Genomic DNA, 26,574 nt, shown 5'->3' on the forward strand with positions numbered 1-26,574 from the left:
CTATTATTTATTTATTGCCTAAATCAAAAGATTATTACTCCTGGAGTACGTATTTCACGCTTTTAGTTTTTTAAATGACGATATCTATTTTTCGCGATTAAATGAAAAGTGAAAATTTTAAATCGCGCGAAAACGCGACGGGTAAGTATGAATGCCCGGAAATCTACGTATTTCTGGTTCCCGCTGCCGCCCTGTGAGGTGACCTTGAGGCAGGCTTAGCGCTGATACGACGCAGGCTGCTAGCGGGTAGCTGAGTACCTTGCTGGCTGGTAACGGTTGGCTTAAATAAGGATTATTAATACCTTATCAAACGAAGAAAACTTTCCGACCTTAGCCAGTTTTAATAGGTGATTATTAAGACATGTTTCCCTGAGCTCTGCGCCTCATGCATGCATTGGTAATCTCAGACGATGTATAACTCCTATCTTCTCGTATAGAAACTAGGTCCCTGTGACATCACGTGGAGTGGCATTACATGGGCGCCAATCTGGCCCTTTTCAAATGTGGATAAAAATGGACCATTGCCATTCGTCTAAACCGGAATTTCTAAAACGAAATAATTTGTATATTATGAATACACTAATGGTGGGTAACGAATCGCAATCAATGCCTTTCGTTTTCTTTGATGAAGGAAACTACCCTATTGCACAGCTTATAAAAGTTCTGGTTATATAATGGTTCTATTACATATTAAGTGAATTTTTTTCTTTGAAACTACACTGAAATAATAAAAAACCTCTCTTAAATAACCTTGTTGAATAACTTTTCAAAAAAGTATTAGGTTCTCTTATTTCCAGGCACCTTTATTTTAGTTATTTTTTATATAATCTTTTTTACGCTCAGTATGATGTGATTAAAGCAAATTAAAGAAAATGTAGAATTTTATAATAGCAAAAAGACTTTGGTCCAAGTAATGTGAATCTTTTTTATTACATTTTCCATGTACCCTTCATGGCAGTCGCAAGCATTATGAGGGCCTCTAAGTTTGGGGCCCTTGGTGATCGCCGATCAGCCGACCTGGTCAGATCGACCCTGCTCACGCATATGTTTCATGACAGTGGTGTAACTATGGGGGGATGAGGGGTAGATCCCCCCCTAAAGCATCAGAAAAATAAAAAAGTTATTGCCTAGTTTTGAAATATAATAACCGCATCTGCATAAATTGAAATTTTCAGTGCCAAAATGATGTAAAATGTACATCCAGGCATGCCATTTTTCAAAAATTTTTCCCATTCCACGCCATCCCATCCCCCCCAAAGCATATTCCTAGTGATGCCACCGTTTCACGAAGTAAAGGGTAGTAATTAGAAGAGACAGACAGGTGATTAGGATAGAGAAGGCAGGGCCGGAATCAGCATTTAATTTGTGGGGGGGGGATCATGACCTAGGTCCTGGGAGTATGGAATACCCTGCTTTTACAGTACGGAGTGCAACGCTCTACGATAAATACAACTCAAACCATTCCCACATTTGAAACTTGTTGCCATGCATTTGCATATATATTTCATTGACTCCCTTACAAGGATAAAAAAAACTTTGATTATATCTTGTTGAGTTTCAACCAGGTTAACTCAGTCATATAGGCTAATGTTTCGGAAGACGAATTGTCTCCAATTTTTCTCCCATTGGACTTTCATTGAGTAACACGCCTTGAGAATGGGAGACTAGTCGTCTTCCAAAACATCGGTCTATACGACTGAGTTGACCTGGTTGAGAACCCAAGTAGAATTCATCAATACAATTCACCAGGAGAAATTAAGATCGTTTATAAAAATAAAATGTTAAAAAAATAAAAATCATAATTTTTTTATAAAATTTTGGGAGGGGGGGGGGTCATGACCCCTGTGACTCCCTGGCACCTTTATTTTAGTTATTAAAGGGGGAGAGTGAAAACATGTTATCGTGCAGTTTACAGTAGGCACTGTCAGGACAATATATTAATTTCCGATTCGACGTTGAGGTATACATTAAGTGCAGAGCCAAAGAAGGGATGCGGACGTTCCCGAATATCTCGGCCACTGTCAAGATTTGAGCCCTGGATATCAGGATGGGAAATAAAGTTTTAAATTGGCCTGATTTGAATTTTCCTGATCAATTATTCTTGGTGAACAAAATGATTTGGCAATTTTCTCTCATAATTGGTGATTTTTATGAAAAAAAAACTTTCCATTTTAGGTGTTAAATCGAGAATATAGGTAACTCTGATTCATATTTTATTGCTGAATTGCATAATTTGATCCAAATTTGTTTATTCTTCAATGGAATAATAAATAAATTCACTCTTTCAATAAAAACACCCACTATTTAAGAAATGCCATTTCTCTCATCGTTGCCATGGCTTCAGGCCAAGGGTCTCGGGTTCAAATCCCGGGTGAAGCCATCAGACCTCCCAATAAATCATAACCTCGAAGCGCAAGGTGGCCCAGGAAAAGGAACTGGCCCTTGGACACCAAAATTTTACTGTGGCTTGGACCAAGTTGAGCTCTAGCCTTACATACTATTCACCAGTATTTATGTTGAACCATTACGTGACAATGATGTAAGAAATGGCATAACAACAATCACCTATCAGCTAATTCTGTGCCAGTTTTGCTAAGATTACCCTAACATCAGTTTTTTTTCGTCAGACTTTTCACCTGTTTTTTGGAACTCCAATGAGATCGTGAGACTTTATTCAAGTCTTTTTAATGATGGAATGATTTTCAAAAACCCTGTTGAATCCCCAATTTACTCATTTACTCATGGATAGGCCAGAATAGAGATCAACCTAGACTAAGTCAACAGTTTATGAAAGTTACATTAGATATAAGGTTAGGGATTCTAAGCCACCTTGAAGTTTGAACTGAAGGATTTTTATTTGGGAGTGTCCAGAAGCTTCTCCTGAGATTTGAATTCAGGAGCCTTTGATCTTTGCCTACTTATATTAGTTTTTCTTCCATGTTAACATTGCCTAGCACTAGAGGGTGAGTCAGTGAATGAAAAATGTTTTTTGACAAATAAGTTTGTAAAAACTGCTGGAGTATTTCAATCTTGTTCTTTTGTCTTTCCATGCACAGGCTGTGACAAGGGCAACAAACTCATCAGCAGAGCTTTACAAGGACAGATGCGAGGAAGCACAGGAAATCCTGTATCCGATGGGGTTGATCATAAGTATCATTTTGCTCTCAATCTCCCTCTTCGTCCATGCCTACATCCGTGATTTGAGGAACCTCCGCGGCAAATGCCTCATGTGCCACATATCCAGTCTCCTCACAACCTACATCTTCATCTCAATCGTGCTGAATTTCGAGGTCTATGGTGACGACTCCTGCATAGCCGCAGGTGAGTTGGTGCAGTATCTAGTACACTGGCTGACCATAGAAATATATTCGACTCTTTTTGCATAGCTTCCGAGAGTGCTAATGAGTTCCCTCCACGCTCTCAATAAATTAATCTCTTTTATGAGCAATTCTGAAGCAAGTGTGCCAATTAGTATCAATGAACCCATTTTTCCTGTTGTTTTTCTTCAGTCAAACCTTTTATCACTACCTTATCTCAGGGGCGGATACAGGGATACAGAAAAAACTTAAGGGGGGGGGGCGCTAAAGATATCTTGACCAACTTTTACTTTCAACGTAATAAAAAAAAGGAAATCAAGTGAAATTTAGAGTTTAAGAAAGCTTAATTTTCACGTGCGTAATATCCACGTACACTATGCCAATTATTGGTTATGAAAAGTTACAATTGTGGTTCTATACCTACCTTAAATAATGAAGTCTCTGCGCCTATTCTTCCTGGCAAATTCGGTAATTACATCGTCAATAGGACAATCGATGTCAGGGTGAGTGTTCATCAGAGCTAAACCATTAAGTCGATCCTCCTTTATTGTCGTCGTCAGCCATGTCTTCGTACGCCGCAATGCAGAAAAACTTCTCTCTACTGTAGAGATAGACACAGGTAGGCACGCAAATATTTTGTACAGCGTGTGCAAAGTGGGATAATCCGATGTAGGACAAACAGACAACGCTTGCATAACAGAATCAAGGTCATTTAAGGCGTTTATGCTCGTTTGCTTGTACTGAATAATCTCTCCCATTAGTCTCTTTTTAATCACATAGGGTGATTCTTTTTCAAAAAACGGTAGATCAGTTAAGCACTGATTCGATTTGTATGCCAGATCATTACCGGTATGTTTCAGTAGTTGCGAGGTCAAAAGTATGTTAAATTTTTCTTCAGCAAAACGTTCTTTCATATCAGTCACAATATGGTCCAGCGTTGGAATAAAAACAGTTCTTTTCCAATACGTCGTAGCATCATCATTATGATCACAGTTTTCCCTGTGTCTTTGTCTACCTGCAAGACGAGGAACACTCATCTCTGCGTCTAATTCTTCCATAACTGGCTTCGCCTCTTCAACAATACTAGCGAAGTGGCTATCAGCATTAGCTCTCATGCCATCATACGCCTTAAGCGTCAAATCTAATTTTGCTTTTGCCATCGCGACGTCCATGCTATAGAGCGTTCCACATTTAGTTGACAGTACGGGCCTTATGGATAACAGTGTTGCCAAGCTTCCGCTCCGCCGGCAGTCATCCTAACAGCATATGCAACCACACATAATAGAGCGCCAAAATGGTTTAGTTCAAAAAGGAGTTAGAGGTCGCACGAAAGACGGCGTAAATTAAGGATTTTTTTAGCGTAAATTACAACACATTTGCTGCAATATAAAAGGAAAAGTCTTTTGTTATTTTATGTATGTACTTATTCACTGCACAAGCTGAATAATGAATAATCTGTAATGTAAAAAATAACAATAAAAAGAAGGATAATAAAAATTATCGCCACTCCTGAATGAGACAAAATTTCTATTGCTTCCATATTATGCAATATTTTTTGGCTCTGGCTAGTATTACATGAAAGGCGATGTTGTATAAGACATCATCAATCTTTAATTTTTCAAAATTTTCCCGTACTTCGTTTATTGTAAATTAAAGATCTCTTTTCAAGCTGACATCTTCAAAGCTAATTTCCTTAATGTTCTCTTTCCTCCACCTTGTAGTAGGCAAGGATTCAAATTTCCTTGAGAAATAAGAGGCATTATCTACCACTATAATTGATCCTTCGGGTAAGTTTGCAAGAAGTGAGTGCTCAAACCATCTCTCGTAACACTCGCCACCCACTTCTTCATGCTCATCCATTGAGTGCTTTTTGTACAAAAACACATGCGATGCTCCTTTTATGAACCCATTTTCCGTTCCTGCGTGTATAATTGCAAATCGTCCTCCTCGGGAAGTGGGGGCCAAGCCTAGTATTTGGTCCAGCAAGGAAAGCTTGACGCGGATTTTCTAATTGTATGTTTCGCAAACTAATGTTCACTATTTGTCCAACATAAATCCAACTTTCGCCTGTGAATACATTCGTCCTGTGTTCACGATGATATTTTTTTAGCTGCCTTAAATAATAGATTGTGCAACCAACGAATAATATCATCCCTTTCGATAAGGATGATTCTTTTCCCTCTGCGTTCGTACACGAAGTATATGTCCAAAAGAAGACGATATAGTGTTGTCCTTCTGTAATCTGGGAGAATACTATCCATATTTACAAGTTTAAGATGGATTTTAAAGTCGGAGGAATATTTTTCACGAAGGCTTCATGTACCTTCCTCCTAATTCCCGATCTCACAAAATCGTCGAAAATCACTGCTCTCGAATTTTTGTAAGGCTGTCTAATTTCTTTAGTTTTTGAATGAGTTACCAATGGACCACGGGAGCTTTCCTTTCTCACTCGGTAAACAGTGGACTCCTAGCACCCAGTAGCCTTCGAAGCTTCTCGGCAGGCTCACTAATGCTGAGAGATTTCCTTAAGTACGAGAAGACTTTGAGCACCAACTGTCTTTCGCGGCTTATGAGCTTCTCACCTTTTCTCATCTTCTTCGTATCGGACATATTGATTGGACGTGTTACAGCAGAGATAGGTGTAAAACACACTTCAGAATTCTCAAATTCAGCAGACCACACAACACTTGTTCACTCCAAAAAATGCAATGACAAACTGAACGCCTTCGTAAATTCTTCCCACGGCCCCTTCGGCTAGGGTTGATTCTGGTGCAGGTTTTATTGTACCCTATGAAAGGAATTCAGAAAAAACCCAAGCCCCCTTTTGTAAAAGGCTTGCACTGGATGGGGTAGTGTTTCGCACAGATTATGAGATATTCTCTTTCTTGGTTTCCGCGATGGGACCGAAACACCCTAGGCGAAAGCGTCTTATTTCCAAGCCGCTTGCTTACTTTCGTGTATCAATGTATTCAGATAAAAACACTGCTGTTACGACGTATGAGTATTCTCTGTTTAGGTTATCAAACGAATAGATAAATACATTTCATAGTATGCATTGACAAAAACTCCTTTTCCGTCCGAGAATTTTCCTTCTGCGCGCAAGAAAAACCAAGAAGCCCGGCCCAGCGGCGGCGTAATATTTTTTCTTAAGATCAAAACCTTGTAACTCGCCTCTGAATTGATGTAAGTTAATGATTTTTTTACCAGAAATAACTTTGTAGTTTTTGTCACATTTGATATGCAGAATATAGGGACCTACGATGTAAGAAACGTAAGTTAGTAAGCGACTACTTTTTACCTTGCAAAAATCAAAATTTTCTTGTCCTAAAGGGTGTTACGTCGGTATAACAACATTTAACTCAATATTTGGACAATTGGTGAAGACCTTCAAAGAGAAAATAGTGTGAAGAATTTTGTGCAGAAGATTCAATTCAATACAGACAACGGTCAGGCAGAAATTGCGAGAAGAAAATCAAGTAAAAAAATACACGTTTCTGACGGAAATTCAAGGAAATATTTTTTATAGACTTTGTTATAATCTTTATCGAAAAACTATTGGCACCAATGAATGCAACATCTCTTTCTACATCAGAATGCAATTTTTAATTATTGCATAACGCAACATTAATTTCCGTGCTGTTATTGACAACACCGCGCTCCTGGCCTTATGGAGATTAACATGGGAAACGATTCTCCATAAGAGCCCATACTGTCAACTAAATGTGGAACGCTCTATAGGGTCTTGTAAGATTTTGCTGACTGGATATGTTATGCTCATAATATCACTCAGTGTAAACAGAGAAATAATAAACTCGCAATTAGAGAGAGCTCGAATGAGAATATTAGCTTTAGCAGCTGTTGTTCTATCCCTCCAACACTGAATTTCTTTAAGAACTTTGCATACTGTTCCGAGATCAGCTGCGAATTGCATAACAGCATCATGTCGCTCAACCCATCTCGTTTGACAATGTGGCTGCAGTGAGTGTTTTAGGTGTCTCCTCAATGTTGCGAACCGCTTGCTAGACGCCGCAAAGAACGATACCACTTCTTCAATAGTACCAAGTGAGTTTCTCACACTAGTAACTTGGCAACTGCGAGAGACAGCGAGGTTGAGCTGATGATTTCGACACGGTGCTACTTGGACGTTGATAGCTTTCTTTTTTATTGTAGCCACAGCTCCTTTCAATTCCGACATGTTAACTGAGCAGCCATCACATCCTATACCCACACAGTTCTCCAGTGGTAGAGAAAGGCTTTCCATTCTTCTTAGAATCGTAGCACCCAATACTTCACCAGTAATGCTAGGCTCTTGACTCTCTTGAGGTTCATGGTCAATATTTATACTACAATCAATGTCTTTACGGATGTCAACGAAACCCAAAAATCTTTTGAGTAATTTGCCGTCACTATTGACATATCTTGCAGCTAAACACAATTGGGCGACGTGAGCTATGTCCGTAGTCTCATCGAAGATGATGCTGTAGTAACGAGAATCTTTGATTTCCTTCGGTATTCTCGATAACATCACCGTTTCACAGCATGAAATAAGTTTGTTACACGTTGTTTTACTGATGTAAGCGGCGTTCGCTTTAGTGGTCTCAAGGTGATGTTTTAGTTGCAAGTCTCCAGCGTCAATTCTAAATCTTAGAAGAGCTCTAAAGTTGCCCTCGTTACTCACTATACTTTCGCAATCATTTTCTTCTTTTAATAGATTCCCATCATCTCTATGCCCTCGTAAAGGAATATTTTGCTTTCCGTGAAATATGATTGTTTTTACTATAGGTACAAGACGGTCTCTACTTTCTCTAATGATATCCATTCTATGGCTTGACAATTGATTTATGACATGAAGTTCGTGGTTGTCTCGTGTCGCCAAAAATAATTTTGCATTTGCTGACGCTTCAACGTGATACTTCAGCCGACAGTGGGTCTCAAGGTCACCATCTTTACCAGTAAGTTTGGCAAACTTTGTGAGTGGTTCAGTCACAAGTTTCTTGGCGATAATACAGTTATTTCCTCCAACCATATTATTATTCTCAAAAATAGAACACTTAATGCAAAATAGTCCCTTTTTAACTTGTGATAACAATAGCCATGGATAATGTTCAAAATGATTAAAGTGCACTTGCCTGCGATCAACTCGTCCCCTCTTATTGTGCTCGGATGTAGGAAAGATGTAGCCTTTTTCAGGTTTCCTTGGAGCGGTGAGTAGCTGGTATTTCATATCATCACTAATATTTTCTTACGCTAACATATCCAAATAATTTCCTATATCCACGGGGTTGTAGGAATCAGGCGATGAACTTTGTTGTGGAAGTTTCAACGACGTGCAGGACTCTGCCTATACATTTAATGGCGCTTTTGGAGATATATGGTGACCGTAATCTTCAGAAGTTTCTACTTTTCTTTTTCTTATTACATAACGGTCCATTTTATTATATTTTTACGACGTAGCGTAGGTTAATTTGATGCCAATTATTCTCGAACAAACACTTTTTATTCGAACTAATAAATGGAACACTAATGCACTCAATAATACCACTCACACAATCACACACTTTGTATTTCTAAAATCATTAATTAAGCACAAGACTGAATGAGGTCCGTGGTAATAGCCAACAATCGCAGTTGTTCACTTTTTATCACTTCCAAGTTATCGCGGTGATTGTAGCTTTCAACAGTAGAATATTCGCAACTTTTCTCGAACAAGTGCCAGACAGAATAAAGTATCGAGATCAATAGAATGGCGACGACGCGACGTTTCTCGAAGGTGAGCTATCTTTTTGCCAGACAGAAGCTTGAAGTTTGATTGAAACGGAAATTCGTTGACGCGGACGCACGCGCGCGATACAGACAGAAGTACAACTGAGCCTCGACTGATGAAAGAAACGAAAGAATTGTCACGGAAGGAAATCAAGGTGGCAGCACTAAATTAGGTGTAATGGCGAGGGATGATATGAGGATGAAGGGGGTGTTGGATGGGAGGCGTGACAAAGTTTCTCTCGCTATCAGGTTACATGAGAGCAATAGGAAGTGGATATCTTTCAGAGCATCGCATTTCTCCGACCATTTCCCACGCCTCCCTTTCCAAGAAGCCGGCTGGTAGTATGAGTCACCTACTGGGCTATAGCATGATAAAAAATAACTTATCGCAGTTTATGTTGTACCTCGATAGATATATAAGATTCATTGCATGCAGAAAATTTGAGAAATATTAAGTCCAAACACGACGCATTTCTGACCATATTTAAAAAAGTTAGATGCATAAATTAGAAGTCCGGTGCTTTTAGTGCCTTTCCGTTTTATCATTTCTGAAATTGAAACTGAAAGTGATGGAAGACGTTAATGTACTTGGTAGTATTTTTCCTGCACTTGAATAGCCAATGCATTGTTAAAGAGAACGATTGCGTCGGAATTAAAATTTCCATTAAGTAATGAATCTGCACGGTTACCATTGGAATCAGGCAAAAAAAATATAACGGCAAATTTGACTCATTCCACCAGCTATTCCACTTGCTCGTATATAACCTCAAACATAGCCGATCTAATACATCTCTTTAAATACTAGAAGTAAGCCTATAACGATCGGGAACACACTATTATCAAAATATTTTGATTTTTGACGGGTTTTTAGTAGAGATGTGCGAATAGTGTCCGCGAATACTCGAATACTAGAAAGTGTTCGATATTCGAGGTCTCGTATACTTATACTAAAGGTACTATCTCGAATTCCTCGAATATTTTGAATTTCTCGTCATACACTGTCGCACGCACGTCGTTGGTAGTTGACTCGGAAAAATGTAGAGAACTCTCGTCTTTTAGCAGTGGCGCCGACTCCATGGGGCCTGAGGGGGCCCGGGCCCCCTCAAAGATTCGTTTGGGGGGTGGGGGGGCGGAGCCCCCTCAATAATTCAAGAAAATAATTTAGTTATAGGGTAGAAAGCCCTATTGTTGGCACCCCCCCAGTTGTTTGCACTCTGTAATTAACAGTGTGATATTAAGAGACAGAGATGCATTGTATTTTTGATGTTTCTGTATTTAGAAGCAAAGGAGTTTTACTTAATATATATCAGCGTTTCCGTCCACCTTACACCATTTGAGAAGTGACCGCGGGCCATATAACCAAGTGCTGCATTTTCTTTGGAGAAATTGGAGATTTCCTTAGCGGAAAATTAAGAATATAACTTCATTTGGATGCGTTTTTTATCAATATCAACCCATTGAATAGTATGAAACTTAGATATTTGTAATGATAGTAATACCTCAATGAGGTTGTTTTTTACTTAGAGCCTGTTACCGTAATTAAAATTGATTTTTATGGGGTGCCAATCACTGGTATGTAAATATTGTTAATTTCCAGCGATTGGCACTGGGTGCCAAGTATTGGAAATTTCATCAACTACAGCTATATATTTATTTTGTTCGCCAAATGTATTGTACTGCTAGTATAAATGCGTATTTTATATTTTTGCTCATAGAAATGAGTGCAACCAGTACTTGGCATGGGTGCCAATAACTAGAAAAATGGGTGCCTAGGATTGGATATAGTCAAATTAATAATTTCAAAGAATTGCAAGCAAAACAATTGATAAGTGATAATGTCAAAGAATTCGAGCAAAATAATCGTGGAAATCCTTTTAAGGGCAATACTCCCGAAAATAAGAGGTTTTTACGCAGATACCCTGAAATTTCTTACCGTTAATTTGAAGGAGTAACTGATGCAAGAGCATGCGTGAGCGATATCCTCTATATATCAGAGGCTGGTTTAAACCTGTGGAGGACATTCTCAAAGAACAAAACAAGTTTGATACCCTCTCTGATCTGAATAGCTTGTTAATTGGCGACTAAACTAATTTCATGTCATGCCCTGAAAAGAACTTAGTGCTTGCCCCTCTGGATCAAAAAATGTATATGAAGTTACCCCCACCGTCACGTGAAAGCAATGCTGACCGTCATAAGAACTTTTCATCCTCAGGAAATACGTGTCCTCCGATGATCATCTACCATCTACAGAGGATCCCTAATAAAATAGTCCGAAAGGTTCCTAAAAAATGGGGGATAGGGTGCAGTGACAATGGGTGGATGAGGTCAGAAGTGTTTTTTTAATTTATTGGGAATGTTTTTAGTCTTTATCTCTTGGAAAATAAAATCCCATTACCAGTAGTGTTGTTTGTAGATGGCCACAAAACCCATCTGCTATGCCACCGAAGTTCGCTATGCAAAGAATTTCAAATTATTCTAATTGTTCTGTACCAAAATTCCACAAAAATATTGCAACCCGCTGATGTGGCTGCCTTTAGGCCAATAAAGACTAAGCGGAAGGATGCCGTACTCGAATAGACCAAAAACCCAAACGCCGACAAAAAAGAGGATTTTGTTCCCATTCTTTCAGCCATATTGAACAACATTGACTTGTCTAGAATAGTTAAGAATGGTTTCAGGGCACTAGGTCTATATCCATGGAATGCCAAGGTAAGTGTGGCAAAATTCTAAGTGCCTAGGAAAGCGTTCATCCAAAGTCAGTGTGAATATCTCAGCTTGTAAGATGAATCCACTTCCATAACATGATTTTTCTTTGATGGTTGGGGAAGAGCAAAGTGAAAATTTTAAAAGTATTCAACAAAATTTGGGAAAAGGAGAGGAATTCAGAGTTCTACATAGATTGTGGGAGCGCTATCAAATTACAATGCAAATTGATGGAGAATGAGGAAGAAGGAACGGGTGAGAAAGTAATTGTCCTTGTACATAACCAGCATAACACAGAAGATACGACTACCGATAGATTTCTGTAGAGACTGAGGCAGCATTATCTGAAATTCCTGCTGTGCCACACATACACAGGTCAGACCTAACAGAGGGTTCATGCCACGATGAAGGACCATATAGTGTAACCCCAATGAATATCATTCTTTTTTGGTCTGAAACACGAAAAAGAAAGGAAAAAAGAAGTACCGAAAGGGTACCATTGGTACAAGACGTAAATTAACCCCAGAAAAATGGAAATAATGCCATGACAAGAAAAAAAGAATGAAATAAGAAACTCAAACAGAAAAGGAACTAAGAAAGGAGGAAAGGGAAGAGAAAAAACTGCAGAAGCAAACAACAAAAAAAGACTTAAGAAGAAGAAAAGGCAATTAAATGACCATTCAAAAGAGAGCCAAAGAGAATGCTAAAGGCAGCTAAAACGTTGATATTAGTAAATGAGCAGGAATAGCTACCATCCCAAAGTACTTTTAGTACAGCTTTACCACAAAAACAATAGGCGATTCAAAAGGAGTAAAAGAGTCCATCCAGCTCTGCGAAGGGTCCCAGGTTACCTTAGCGAGGTCCGACAGCCTTGCGAAGGTGTCAATTCGGGGGTGTGTGCTTGTGTCTGTGGTAGTCGCGTGGAAGTAATTCCCGTAAACTGCAACAGGAGGGCATTCTGGTGAAGTGTTTTTTGCTTATTCCTCTGACGAGTGTTGTCAAATTTTACGACCATTTGAGAACCCCCTTTTGAATCCTCTATTAAAGAGGCCGTAGAGCTCACTTCCCCCATGCACCAACTATCATCTATCACAAAAACAATGTCTGAGGTCTTTCGCCGTTGAATCTCATCGTTCACTGGCATTGGAAGAAAATTCGTACTCACACCTGTCAGTGGAAGGAATTTACCAATGGTATGTGTAACTCCACTGTGGGGCAAAAGAAGGTAGAAATTGAATGCAGCAGTTGCAAGAAGTTGTATCACCTAAATTGAGTCCCAAAAACACACCAAATGCATCTTCCAGATGATACTGTCTTTAATCTATTTGTTTGTCATGAATGGTATGAGTTTCCAGAGGACAGTACTTTCCAAAGTGATCTATAGATATTTTGAAGAGACAAAACAAATATTAATCTAAATACATAATAAACATGTAAAGTTTTACTTTTTCGGTCCAAAAATAATTTGTTTTTGCGTAAAATCATTAAAACGTAAAATTTTAAATTTAAATCATTGGATTTTCATTTAAAGATATTTTACCGCCTCTCACTGTTTTAATATACTTACAGCTAAGATAATGATCGATTCAGTAGCTGAAAAAGGCTATATTTCTTTAATATATTATAACTTAAAAGAAAATGTGCTAAGCATTGCATGAAAATCTGGTGTGCCAATAACTGGAATACAGTGTGCCAATAGCTGGGATTATTGGACTTTTTAAACAATAATTTTTAGTAAATAGTTGTATGTATAATATAAATCGCTCACATGGGAATCCTAAGGCAACATGTCTCTCAGATCTAAGTCAAGTAATAAATAAACTGAAGTTGTGGTACAACGGTCACAAGAGTTGATTTTCTTCGTCAAGGTCCTTAAAGTGCCAATAACTGGGTAGTTTACCCTATTATGCTTTGTGAAATCACAAAAACATATTGGTATTTTTTATTTCCGATGCTTGACGATAGTTACCTTTTAAAATAAGTTCAGCAATGTGTTAAAACAAATACATTAGGTAGTAAGCAGGTTAACTGAAAACAAATGGTGTGAATCATGATAGTGTTTCGGGGCTGCGACACATTTAACCTCTCCCCGGGCCCCTCCGATATGGGCCCCCCCAATATTTTTTATAAGTCGGTGCGCCTGTCTTTTAGTGCATGCAGTGCCGTTTTAGGCAAGTTCACGAGCTACATAAAATTCGCTGGTTAGAGCGGTGAGAAGAGTTCGACGTGGGGAACCGAAATTGATCGGGTGAAAAAAATCCGAAAATCCCAGGTGTCCCACATCAGCAGAACCTCAGTGCCGTGGGATAGCAACATTGGCGCATTTCCCACGATCCGCTATCCCCCTCCATTCAGCATTTGCCTCACCCACTCTGACGATTTCCTCTTCTCCAAAATCATAAAAGAAATCCCAGCTCCCGCAGGGATCCTATTACGACGACCTAAGCTTCGGAAAAAAATATCAAGTTACCGGAAAATAATAGAATCGCATTTCGCCCTTTCCTCTTTCTCCCACTGACCATTCCCCCCCCGCATCTACCGTGGGATGGTAATGTTGGCGCATTTCCCACGATCTGCTATCCCCTCCATTCAGCATTCGCCTCACCCACTCTGAAGATTTACTCTTCTCCGAAATAAAAAAAGGTCCCAGCTCGCGCAGGGATCGTATTTCGAAGACTTGGCTTCGAAAAAAATATCAAGTTACACGAGAACAATAAAAACGTGTCTCGCGTCCCCCCTATACTCACCCACTGACCCTTTTCTGCTTATCTGATCCGAAGTTCCCCATTTCTGGAGGTCAACTGCTGCATGAGTCATCTACTAGCCCAAAAGTTGTCTAACAATGACTTTCGGCAATTGATATTACACTTTTATTGGATTGAATAATTAGTAATGTGCACGTAATTAAAAAAAGAATAAGACCAAACACGACATATTTCTGACTTTATGTAAGCAATTTACACAAGAAAATAAATGTCGTAAAGATGAAGAAATACGACGGAGACTTAGCATTTTGGCGAAATGCCCAAATTGTTTCCATAAAATTTAAATATTACATTAATAAGCTAAATTCCTGTTTGAATCATTTAAAGGAAATAACAATTACTCGCCAAAATCTTGGGTTTCCTGCTGCTTAGGCAACCTAGTCAAACATTCCCGCATTCATCGTTTAGTATTCGCGGTATTCGAAATTCGAGCAATAGGGTAGTTTCCTTCATCAAAGAAAACGAAAGGCATTGATTGCGATTCGTTACCCACCATTAGTGTATTCATAGTACACAAATTATTTGGTTTTTGAAATACGGGTTTAGACGAATGGCAAGGGTCAAATTTTATCCTCATTTGAAAAAGGCCAGATTGGCGCCCATGCGATTCCACTCCACGTGACGTCACAGGGACCTAGTTTCTACACGAGAGGATAGGAGTTATACATCGTCTGAGGTTACCAATGCATGCATGAGGCATAGAGCTCAGGGAAACATGTCTTAATAATCACCAATTAAAACTGGCTTAGTTCGGAAAGTTTTCTTCGTTTGATAAGGTATTAATAAACCTTTTTTAAACCAGGCACTACCAGCCAGCAAGGTACTCAGCTACCCGCTAGCATCCTGCGTCCTATCAGCGCTCAGAGCCTCGATCAAGGTCACCTCCATGGTCACCTCACAAGGCGGGAGGGGGAACCAGAAATGCGTCGCACGGACCTTTTCCCATCATTCCTACTTACGCGTCGCGTTTTCGCGCGCTTGAAAATTTTCACCTTTCATTTAATCGCGAAAAATAGGTATAGTCATTTAAAAATCTAAAAGCATGAAATACGTACTCCAGGAGTAATAATCTTTCGTTTTAGGCAATAAAAAATAATAGGAAACCACCCTATTATTTAATACTCGAATTCGATAATCGAGTTCAAGAAATCTGCTATTCGAACCATCTCTAGTAAAAAATCTTTGCGCTACATCGTACCTTACGATACCCAACAATGAGGAGTTGAGGAATGTCCGTCATTTTTAATTTTTTGCAGGTGGATCGATTCAACCATTGAGAAAATGTTTACGATTTCTAACGTCAAATGCAGTATTCTTTGTACTTAAATGCCTAAAGGAATTCGGCTGGCTCCTATTGTGTTTGTAAGGGAGGAAAATTCGCTTCATAAAATACGGATATCACTCCTATGTCGTTTACCGCCACGCTCAAGCACGAGTTATTGACCGGCCGACCATCTCCATCTCATATCTCAAATTGGCCACCATATATTAGCTTTTTATTTTCAGAATAGATTATACTTTGATTCCTATTCCCTTAGACCATAAAAGCGCATAGTCTACTAAACATAGACAGTACATAAACTACGTAGTTTTTATGGTCTAAGCCTCTTGCGATGTGCGTGGCGTGCGGCGCGTCGGCAATGCAGGGGGGGGCGCGCGCCCCCCCGCGCCCCCATCTGTATCCGCCACTGCCTTATCTTCGGTTTTCAAGCTTATAGTTTTATTTAAATTTGAGATTGTTTGGGTTTAGAAGGTTTTTGCAAACATTGGAGATCATGTGTGAGTGCCGAAACACCCACTGTAGATTTACCGGTGCGGCTAAAACAACATTTGTAGCATGCAACATGATAAGCATTTCACATGCATTCTGCTTTCTAGAAACTAATATTATATTGAAAAGTTGCCTCCACATCATATTTTTGTGTAAGTATGTCTTTTTAAGCATTAAACACTATGAAAAGGAATTCTTAAGTGACCCAAAAGCTATTTCTGCCACTTTAATAGAAGTTCAGCATAAAAGATTTAGAATTTATATACTGAGGCCAATGGGATCGTTCAACAGCATGAGGCTGTTTCTAGTAACAAGCTGATTTTTGTTGGTACAAGGTTAGCTTTTAGGTTTATTCAGATATTAATACAACAAAAAATTTCCATTATCAAAGTGAATACACGATATAATAATTCCTGTTTAAGCCAGCATAATTTTTAACTATGAATGGCTAGCCTACATCATAAAATTTGTGCCAGTAATTATGGGTGTTCTTGAGAATCCGTATAAAACCTTATCCTTTACTCATTTGTTTCCAGGATTTATTATCTACTTCTCACTTCTCTCCGCGATCTTGTGGCTGAACAGCATGTGTATTGACATGTATATTACATTTAGGTAAGTGACTGGAATTCTTTGGGAAGGACTTTAAAATTTCTTGATAACTACAAACTATGCATTATGGATTATATCTCGATTTTCCTCATTCACATCAATGCTTTTAACTAGGTCATGGTGTAAGAACCTTTTCTCTATGAATGACCTCAAGGGCATTAACTCAGTTATGTAATTCTAAACTATGCATATATGGAATGGCTTTAATTCAAAGAGATCTTTTAATAATATATGCAAATATTTTTAAGATCTTGTCATCATTGGATTGTGACAGTGTATATTTTTTGTATGTATTGTAAAAACTAAATGTGTAAACATTGGAGCTATAGGCATTTCACTATCGTCTAAATGCATCTCCATGTCTTTGATCCACTCACTCAGATAATTGAATTATACCAATTGTAATTAAATTTCTCAGTCTTTGCACATCATGCATGAGGTTGTTTTTAATATGCTGTTCACTCATGTATTGAGATTCTTTTTGGATACTGGGTAAATGAATTGCTTTAAAAGAAGGCAGGCAGTGAACTTCATAAGTGGAAAGAGAAAGGAATTGCCGGAAGGTATTTCTTCATTAAAATTTTTGTGGGTGCCTGTCATGGTATATGGTTAAAAACTTTATGGGCTATGTTGTCATGTCAATGTTCGGATGGCCCCAACTTTCCCGAGTGATGCTGATTGTTTTATTAAGGGAATCTAATGAAGTAGGAAATTTTATTTATGTAATATATGGGAATCTTTGTCAAGGCATGGGGAGATAGGGAACCTCCTATATCCTCTTTCATCAGATTCCCATGATAAAGTAACACACATCAGTCGGGAAACATTGGGGCCACCCGAACTTCCACACCACAACATAGCCCAAAAAGGTTTTACCTACCATAATAGTTATATTCTACTTACACATGTTGGTTCAGTGGTGGATACATATTGGGGGCACACGCCCTCCCCTTAGCGGGGCCATCCGCATTGTCTAACTCTTCACAACCACAATTGTAACTTTTTTAAATCATAAGATGGGATTGTGTTATAAATTTAAGTAAAAAGATCTTACACTTGCGTGTGACTTAATTATTTGCCATTACGACAAAAGTAAAGGTAGCTCAAGATATATTTTGTGCCCCCCCCCCTTGAGTTTTTTCTGCATCTGCTACTATGTTGGTTTGCATAGTAAATGTTGTTAATCACCCCAGCCTGTCCCCCTTCAGAAATATTTGCAGGATTATTTCAAAAATGAAGACCAATTGACGAAAATTTATAGATAAATAGTTGAACATTTTGACACTGGCATAATCCCCTCTCCCTGATGCTGGTACATAACTACCAGTCCACCCACATTGCTTAACATTGCAGAACCACAGTTGTACCTTTTTTATATCATTATGTGACACTGTCTTGTACATGCATCTATGGAAAATCAAGGAAATTTTCTTCCTCATAGGAAATTTTTCCTTTCTGTAGAAACATTTAATTATGGTTTCGCTAGCAGTAGGACCCGCCCGCCTCTGTGATAGCGTGGGATTCCTCTTCACTTCCCTTCTAACCCTATCCTATCCCAGGAAGTGTAGTCGGGCTCTCATCACGGTGGCGCTTCCTTCCTTTCTCCTTCCTTGTCCTCCCCCTTCCGCGGTGCAGAGGTGAAAAGCGAAGGCTTATAGACCCTCCCCTGGGAGTGTAACCCCGTGAGCCTGCCCTGGAGTCTCGTTTTACTTGTCATGTACATTCGTATTACCAGTTTTAATGAAACTTTCTTAAACTTTGTGTGTGACTTAATTATTTGTCATTACGACAAAATTAAAGGTAGTGCAAGACAGGGGCACAGCTAGGAATTTAGGCTAGGGGGGTTTTAGGCGCAACTAATACTTACGGGTGTGGGGGTATTGCATACCTACCAGGGTATGCAGGAGTTGTGGGGGCCCCTCCTCCAGAAAAATTTGAAGGATAATGGATCAAAATGGCGAGTTTTACGGCTTTCTGAGGGATTTTTGATAAATCCTAACACTATTCTATAATTAATTCTGATCCAAATAAGTAAAATGGATTAAACTTAAAAGTTTCTCTGAGCTCGGGGGGGTGGGGGGGTTTATCCACCAAAACCCCCCTCGCTGCGCCACTGGTGCAGGATATCTTTTACACCCTGAGTTTTTTTTGTATCCGCTACTGGTGATTCCCCCCTATCTACACAATTTTCTACGTATGTGCATGGAAGAAACAATAAAGAATCGTATTGCTCATTCAATAATTAAAAATATCCCTCAAAGATGATTTTCTGGTGAAAATTTTGATGCCCTTTGTTTTTTTAGCTCGCTTCTTTGCCTCACCAATGGTATGCGGTCTATGGCTGGCAGCAACCAGGAGGCAGAAAATAGAAAGTTTGTCATGTATGCTCTGTACTCCTGGGGTATCCCATCCATCATCTTGATGATCACCTGCATTATGGAGTTTGGTCCCGTTCCAGATTACTTCCTGAAGCCCGTATTCGAATTCAGCTGCTGGTTTGAAAGTGAGTTTCCTTGCACTGTAAATGCGTCATGATAACAACATTCTTTAAATAGGAAACTGAAGGTCCTTACACAAATCATAGCTAAACAAGTAGAATATGGAGATGGTCTCTGCTAAAGGTGGAGAAAGAAGTGCCTCACACCACCGTCATGCAGAACAAAGCACTTGCTGCAATTGGTGTCTACCACAGATTAGTGTCCAAGAATATATTTTAAATTGAACCAAAATAACCACCATAAGTCAAGTATTATTTGTAATGAAAGTTATGTGTGCTAGAATTCATTTAGGTTAGCAGGTTATGATAGCAAGAAGACTTGACTTTGATTATCAAATAAATCACATGGTGTGAGGCAGTAACTCCAAATGTGCTTTATAGTGTGTGGGAGAAGTTTGATGACATGTAACTGGACATCATTCCTGTAGCTCATATAGGAAATATTGACCATTTATGATTAAAAAAATGAAATTTGAGAATATACAGATAATTTTTTGAAGTTATATTGCTCCTTTGCTGGAACTTTTTGTGAAATACAGGTATTTTTAACCGACGTATCCTTATATAATCACCCGCCAGTACTTAGAGAACTTTTTCATTACATGTATTTGTCAATTTTATGAAAATTGATTTTCCTTTCATTACATATTATATCAGATAACAGCAGTGAAATTGTCTACTTCATTGCCCCTGTGGGTTTAATTATTGCCTGCAACATTCTTCTATTCATCCTGACGGCCCGCAAAATCTATACTCTGAAGCGTGACACAAGGGTGCTCCAGAAAGGTGAAAGCAAACGACATCAGTCAGATGGAGATGACAGCAATCAAAGGTATGAGAAATGGTATTTATGTAGGTACTCATTTTTCAATGAATATCTTGCAGCTGGAGGAAACTTGCTCATGATTAAATACAATTACCTAATTCTCTGTTTCAGAGGAAAGTACAATTAAAAACAAAATGTCATTTGCTTCACTTTAAGAGTGTTTGTGATTAGCTATTCTAAAATTCAAGTTTGGTCTTATCTACCCATCCATACAAGATGGACAAATTTCAGAAATCCAAAGTTAAATTTTATTTTATAAAATTATATATATATTTATATAAATAGGTATGTGGCCGATCGAGGAGAATGGACAAAAATGACTCTTAGAAAAATACAGAAACTCATAAAGAAAGACACTCACAAAAAACTTTGCAGACGTTTCAGCGGGTTGACCCATTATCTTCGGCACCAAAGATAGCGGGTCAACCCGCTTAAACATATGCAAAGTTTTTTGTGAGTGTCTTTCTTTATGTGTTTCTGTGTTTTTCTAGGTGTCATTTTTGTCCTTTCTCCTCGATTGGCCACATACTTATTTATTTATTTATTATGTTTAATGTTCGCCCAACATGTACATATTTATAGGGCGAACAATACATGATTATAACTACAAAAAATAGAAAATAAATTGGTCACAGCCACAAAAAAGTAACAATCATGATAACAAATGGTAAAAATATTAACTAAATACTATCACAGTCGCGAAACATATTCTTAACATCTTTTAAAAAGCAGTTTTTCTTTTGATACAGGTCTAAATCATTGAAGTTTTTGTTATATAGTACACAGATCCTTCGTATTGGCGTATTGGAACAATAATTTGTTTTAACCTTAGATATGTAAAATGTTCTTTTGAACCGGCTATTAACATTTGGTACTATTATTTTTATTTCCTTAAGCAATTCATAACATAGGCCCTTATTAATGACATCATGCAGAAATAGCAGGTCGTTTATGGTTCTTCTATTTTGCAGGGTATGGAGACCAAACACTCTTAACAAATCACTATAACAAACATAATTCTCGATAAGCGGATACACATGATATAATACAAAATATAGAAATCTTAAAAATCTCTTTTGAACTTGCTCTAGCAGTACAATATGTTTCTTTAAATAGGGATTCCAAATAACTGACCCATATTCCAACTCACTTCTTGCATAAGAGTAATACAATGTCTTAAGTACCATCTCAGAGTCAAAATATTTTGACATACGGTGTATAAAGCCCAAAAGTTTACATGCAGTTATGCTAATATTCAATATATGTGTGGTGAAATACATTTTGCTATCAAAGGTGACCCCTAGATCCTTCCATTCATTAGTCCTATTCAATTTGGATTCTTCCATATGGTAATTGCATTTGATTACATTTTTTCTCCGTGAAAAAGATAAAACAAAACACTTATCAACATTAAAAAATAAACCATTTTCATGAGACCAGGGGCCTAAGTCCGTAACTTGGATTCTCCTTTCTCCGGAGAAAGTGTACTCTCCCGTAGTTTTCTCCCGACTGTAGTCCGTAACTTGGCGGAGAAAACATCAGTTCCTGGCCGCTACCGGAGAAAACTCTAATTCTCGGTATCGGATAGGAAGAGCAGATAGGTATGAAAAATATTGAATCCGAAGCCGGCGATACCGTGAAGAACCAATAGAAAAGCTTTGTTTCAAATAAAAAAACGAGAGGGAAATCAAACGATTCTCACCTGTAATAAGGGCTACTCGTTCATCATTAGAGTTAAACTTTCAAATAAAAGAAATTGATGCATCGAAATTATAATTGATAGTGGATAAATCGATTTAAATCCATCGCAGATATATTTGTTCATTAGTACACACAAAAGAGTATATTATACCATTGAAAAAGGAGAGACTAATGCGTAACACCAAAGCATTTTTATGTTTTAGATGTAGGTAATCTTGTATACAAACGGCCGCTGTATTCATTGATGATATATATGGCATATTTTTTTGCACTTCGGATGCTTACTTTCATTGGTGAATGCATGATGAGTATGGAAAAACATAACTATCAACGTCAGTATTACATGCATTTATCCTCGAAAAGCTGAAATACACAATGTGGGAGTGGAAAAAGAAAATTGAAAAACTTTACTATGCAGAAAAGAATCGTAAAGAAAATAACGTTAAGATAAATGTGTGAATGGTACATATTTATTCTTGCAAATACCTACGTGCCAGCAATTAGTAACATATGTTACAATCTCCCAAAATGTTATAGTTTAGGAAACACAACAACCTGCCTCGCTACTTTTAAAAATTTCAAATACTGACAGCGTAGAATAGCGAAAACATGGGGAAAATGGTTTACTAGAGGTATATATAGAGAAAACAAAGCAAAATTACCCTTACTTGTACATATTTATTGCTCATCATATCACATACAGCACTACAACGCACACATTTATATCTTTTTAATACTTATATTCATTATATTCGGAATCAAATGTTTCAATAAATATCTTGGCTCACAATAAATATAAAACACTATTATGTAACACTAATAAAACATGATAATCGGTTTTCCAATCACTTTGCACACACTAAAAGAATTTTCTCTCCTTGAAGTTCGAAAGGATTCTTTACACCTCACTTCCTACTCATCACTAACGACTTAGAATCAGATTACGTTATTTCACATTAACATTGCGAAGACAATTAAATGAATAGGTTGAAACAAATTGCTAAACCAGTTATTGTAACACCAACTAACTTCGAATTTCACTATCACTCTCACCGTAACATGACCAAAACAAAAACAAACAACAACACAACGAAATGCGTGAAATGTAAACATTGCCAAAACCTCACATCTCACAACGGGAATTGGAAATAGATGCAATACGTAATAAAGTCAAACAGAACTTAGAAGCGAACAAACGAATGAAAATTAACAGGCGTTCGATGTATCCCTAAAGTAAGACTAGTTCAAATATGAAACATATCCCCTTCGCAATACATAGTTAGATACCTTTCATCGTAATGTATACAGTTGATTCGTAGCCTAAATTATATACGTGCGAAATAATTTCGTCGAAGATGTTGCATTCACAACACACTTCACTCTTTACTTCATCGTCTATGTGCAATCAATTCACTAAGGGGTACACTAAGGACACAAATTTTGTTCACTTATACTAGAGGAACAATGAAAGTTCGAGGCACAATGAAAGTTCACTGCACGTAGTTTCCTTGCAAATGCAGCCATACAAAAATTTCTATTCTTGTCACAAATTACACTACATAAGTTGCCTGTCTAACTTGAAGAATGCATTTTCGTGTTCTATTTTGTCACAAATACGTAAAAAACCATATTAGAATACAATTAGAACCGCAGTACGATCGCCCACAACGGTCCGCCATTGGTATTTTCCTCGTTCCTCCTATGGAGAAAATGAATCGCCGGGTCCCGGGCGGGTGACTCCGAAGCTCCCGTCCAGGGCGCGTCAGTTTCTCCAAATCGCGTTACGGACTTCAGTCGGGAGAAAGATACTCTCCAGGAGAGTCAGTTTCTCCGTTACTGGGAGAAAGTTTTCTCCGTTACCGGGAGAAACGAGTTACAGACTTCAGTTGGATAAAACTGGTGCTTCACGAGTCTCTTTTCTCCCAACTCGGGAGAAAACGAAGTTACAGACTTAGGCCCCAGGTGACCAGACTGTTTAAATCTGACTGTATCTGGAGACAATGTTGTAAGTTGTTCACCTTTCTATATATTTTAACATCATCTGCAAACATTAGACATCTTGAATGATGGATACATTGTGGCAAGTCATTAACAAATATCAAAAACAGAAGTGGACCCAGGTTCGAGCCTTGAGGCACACCAGATACAACAGAGTATTTGTCAGACACCACGTTTCGATACACTACGTATTGTTTTCTTTCATTTAGAAATGAACTCAAAAGAGTTAACAAAGAGCCTGCAATGCCAATACTTTTCAGTTTGCTTAGCAATATGTTATGTTGTACAGTATCAAAGGCTTTTTTAAAGTCTAGGTAGACTGCATCCACCTGAGAACCGCTATCCATGGAATTCATAACATAATCAGTTAAGATAGCTAGGTTGGTCGTTACTGACCTATTAGCTATAAAGCCGTGTTGTGTAACACTTATCCGATTTTTTAATAGAAAGTTAATACGCTAACATAAAATACCCTCAAATATTTTTGAAAAAACAGACAATATACTTATAGGCCTATAATTTTTTATGTCGTTTCGTTCTCCCTTTTTAAAAATAGGACACACCTTGGCAGTTTTCCATTTTGTGGGAAATACTCCACTTTTTAAAGAGTTATTAAACAACTGACATAAAGGTTAAGCTAAGATCTCTTTACAGCCTTTCACAACATACGTAGGGATATTGTCAGGACCAATAGATTTTTTGGTATCTAAACTTTGGATTGCTTCAAGCACTTCATCCATGCTAATACTAATAATGATTATATTATCATTGTTTTGGGCAAGGGTTTCATTAGCATACTTTATCTTAGAGGGATCTACTTGAGTAACATAAACAGACATAAAATATTCTTTAAATGCATTAACTATTTCTCTTGGTGAGGCAAATTCACAACCATTTAGTGTAAGCACTTCAGGGATATGACCACTAGCCTCATTTTTTCTCACAAATTTCCAAAAACTACTATAGTTCCCGTTGACAACTTCATATTTGATATTTTCCAAGTGAACACTTAAAGCTTTATTAATATCTTCTCTAACTTCTATTCTCAAAGTATTGTATTTTGATTTGTGATAACTTGACCCAGTTTTCTTGAACAGTAGTCTATGTCTATCTTTCTTCTTTATTTTTTTAATTACCTCGTAATTGTACCACGAAGGATACTTGTACTTTAATATTTTACATTTTGGAATAGATATATCAATCGCTTCATTTAGGTAACTGTAAAACATTTCCAAACCAATATTGACATCATTAGTAGATGAAATTGCGTTCCAATCTTTACTCCGCAGCTCCTCATATAATTTCAAGTAGTTACCTCTTTTAAAGTTATATGAATTGGCAAAATCATCTTTTGTTTTTTTTTGTAATACCACAGACATAATGAGCCGTTACTGCTGGGTGATAGTGATCTTCTTTAATCACTGGCAACGTACAGCGAATCGCCTCAATATTACTCTCGACCACATTAGTAAGAACAAGATCAAGAAATATTCCGTAACTGTTTTCCACATTGTTCTTCTGTTTCAGACCCAATAAGTTCATGAACATCAACAACTCAATACATAATGGCGTTTTCGTCTCAATAGATGACATGAATGAGGGGCAATTAAAGTCACCAAGGATAAATATTTCATTATTAATAATTTCACTATAGGTCAATTTGTCAAAAAAGTTAGTATATACTTCAAGCATAGCATTTGGAGGGAAATAGACAACACATAAATACACCCATTTATTATTTTTCACCTGCACCTTGATCCAAATATTTTCATCACATGTCTCTAATTCTCTTAACCTCATTGACTTATACGTATCCTTCACCATTACCATTACTCCACCACCTAGTTTTTTTCCAGTCAAAGTCTCATTTCTGTCTTTCCGATGTAATTTGTATCTGCCACTCATGCATACTTCTGAATCACTTATGTAATTATTTAACCATGTCTCACTTATACATATTATATCATGGTCAAGATCACCTAACGAGATGTTGAACATTTTTAACTTACTTCTCAAACCTCTCACATTCTGATAATAGATCGAAAGTTGTTGATTCAATGCACAAATTGTTCCATTCCGATCTTCCGTCCCTGGTAAACAAGGATCGCTTCCTCATTGTAAGGTTTCTATATCAGAATCACTTCGAATGCTTATCCTCTTCGGTCCCGAAAAAAACCTGGCTCTCAGAAAAATGTTTCCTTGCTAATATTTAGCACATATGAGACTACTGACATTGTGTGTGGAAGTATTTTTGAAATTGTTTCTATAATTGTTAAAATATTCTATGTCCACATATGTGGACATGAGGATCATATATGCAGATTGTGAAATATACTTTTCTGTTTTTTATTGCGATATATATGTACTTTTTTTACTTAATTGATCAAATACTATTATTGCATGCGAAAAAATTGTACCACGAATAAAAATATAAAAGTTTATCAACAAAATGAAGAATAAATAATTTTTTTAGTAATTTTTATTTTTTAATATTTCTCAAATAAACAGTTATGTCAAGTATGAATTACAATGACATTAAAATAAAGGCACATAAGTAATTAAAATCTTAGTACAAATCAAATAGTTCAATTATTATGATACATAATACAATCTTAAAAAAA

At 37.6% G+C, this 26,574-nt stretch overlaps 1 protein-coding gene across 1 annotated transcript in view; it reads left to right on the forward strand.

Annotated features, from left to right (window-relative positions):
- The window catches only part of LOC124159693 (probable G-protein coupled receptor Mth-like 3), a 69,261-nt gene that overhangs the window by 37,730 nt on the left and 4,957 nt on the right, over positions 1–26,574 (forward strand). The window contains exons 4-7 of the mRNA XM_046535603.1: positions 3,057–3,321; positions 16,856–16,934; positions 19,199–19,434; positions 20,086–20,260. Of these exons, the coding sequence (XP_046391559.1) occupies positions 3,057–3,321; positions 16,856–16,934; positions 19,199–19,434; positions 20,086–20,260 (755 nt within the window). The remainder of the gene's footprint in view (positions 1–3,056; positions 3,322–16,855; positions 16,935–19,198; positions 19,435–20,085; positions 20,261–26,574) is intronic.

The sequence above is a fragment of the Ischnura elegans genome, chromosome 5 (assembly GCF_921293095.1).
Source record: "Ischnura elegans chromosome 5, ioIscEleg1.1, whole genome shotgun sequence".
Taxonomy (NCBI): domain Eukaryota; kingdom Metazoa; phylum Arthropoda; class Insecta; order Odonata; family Coenagrionidae; genus Ischnura; species Ischnura elegans.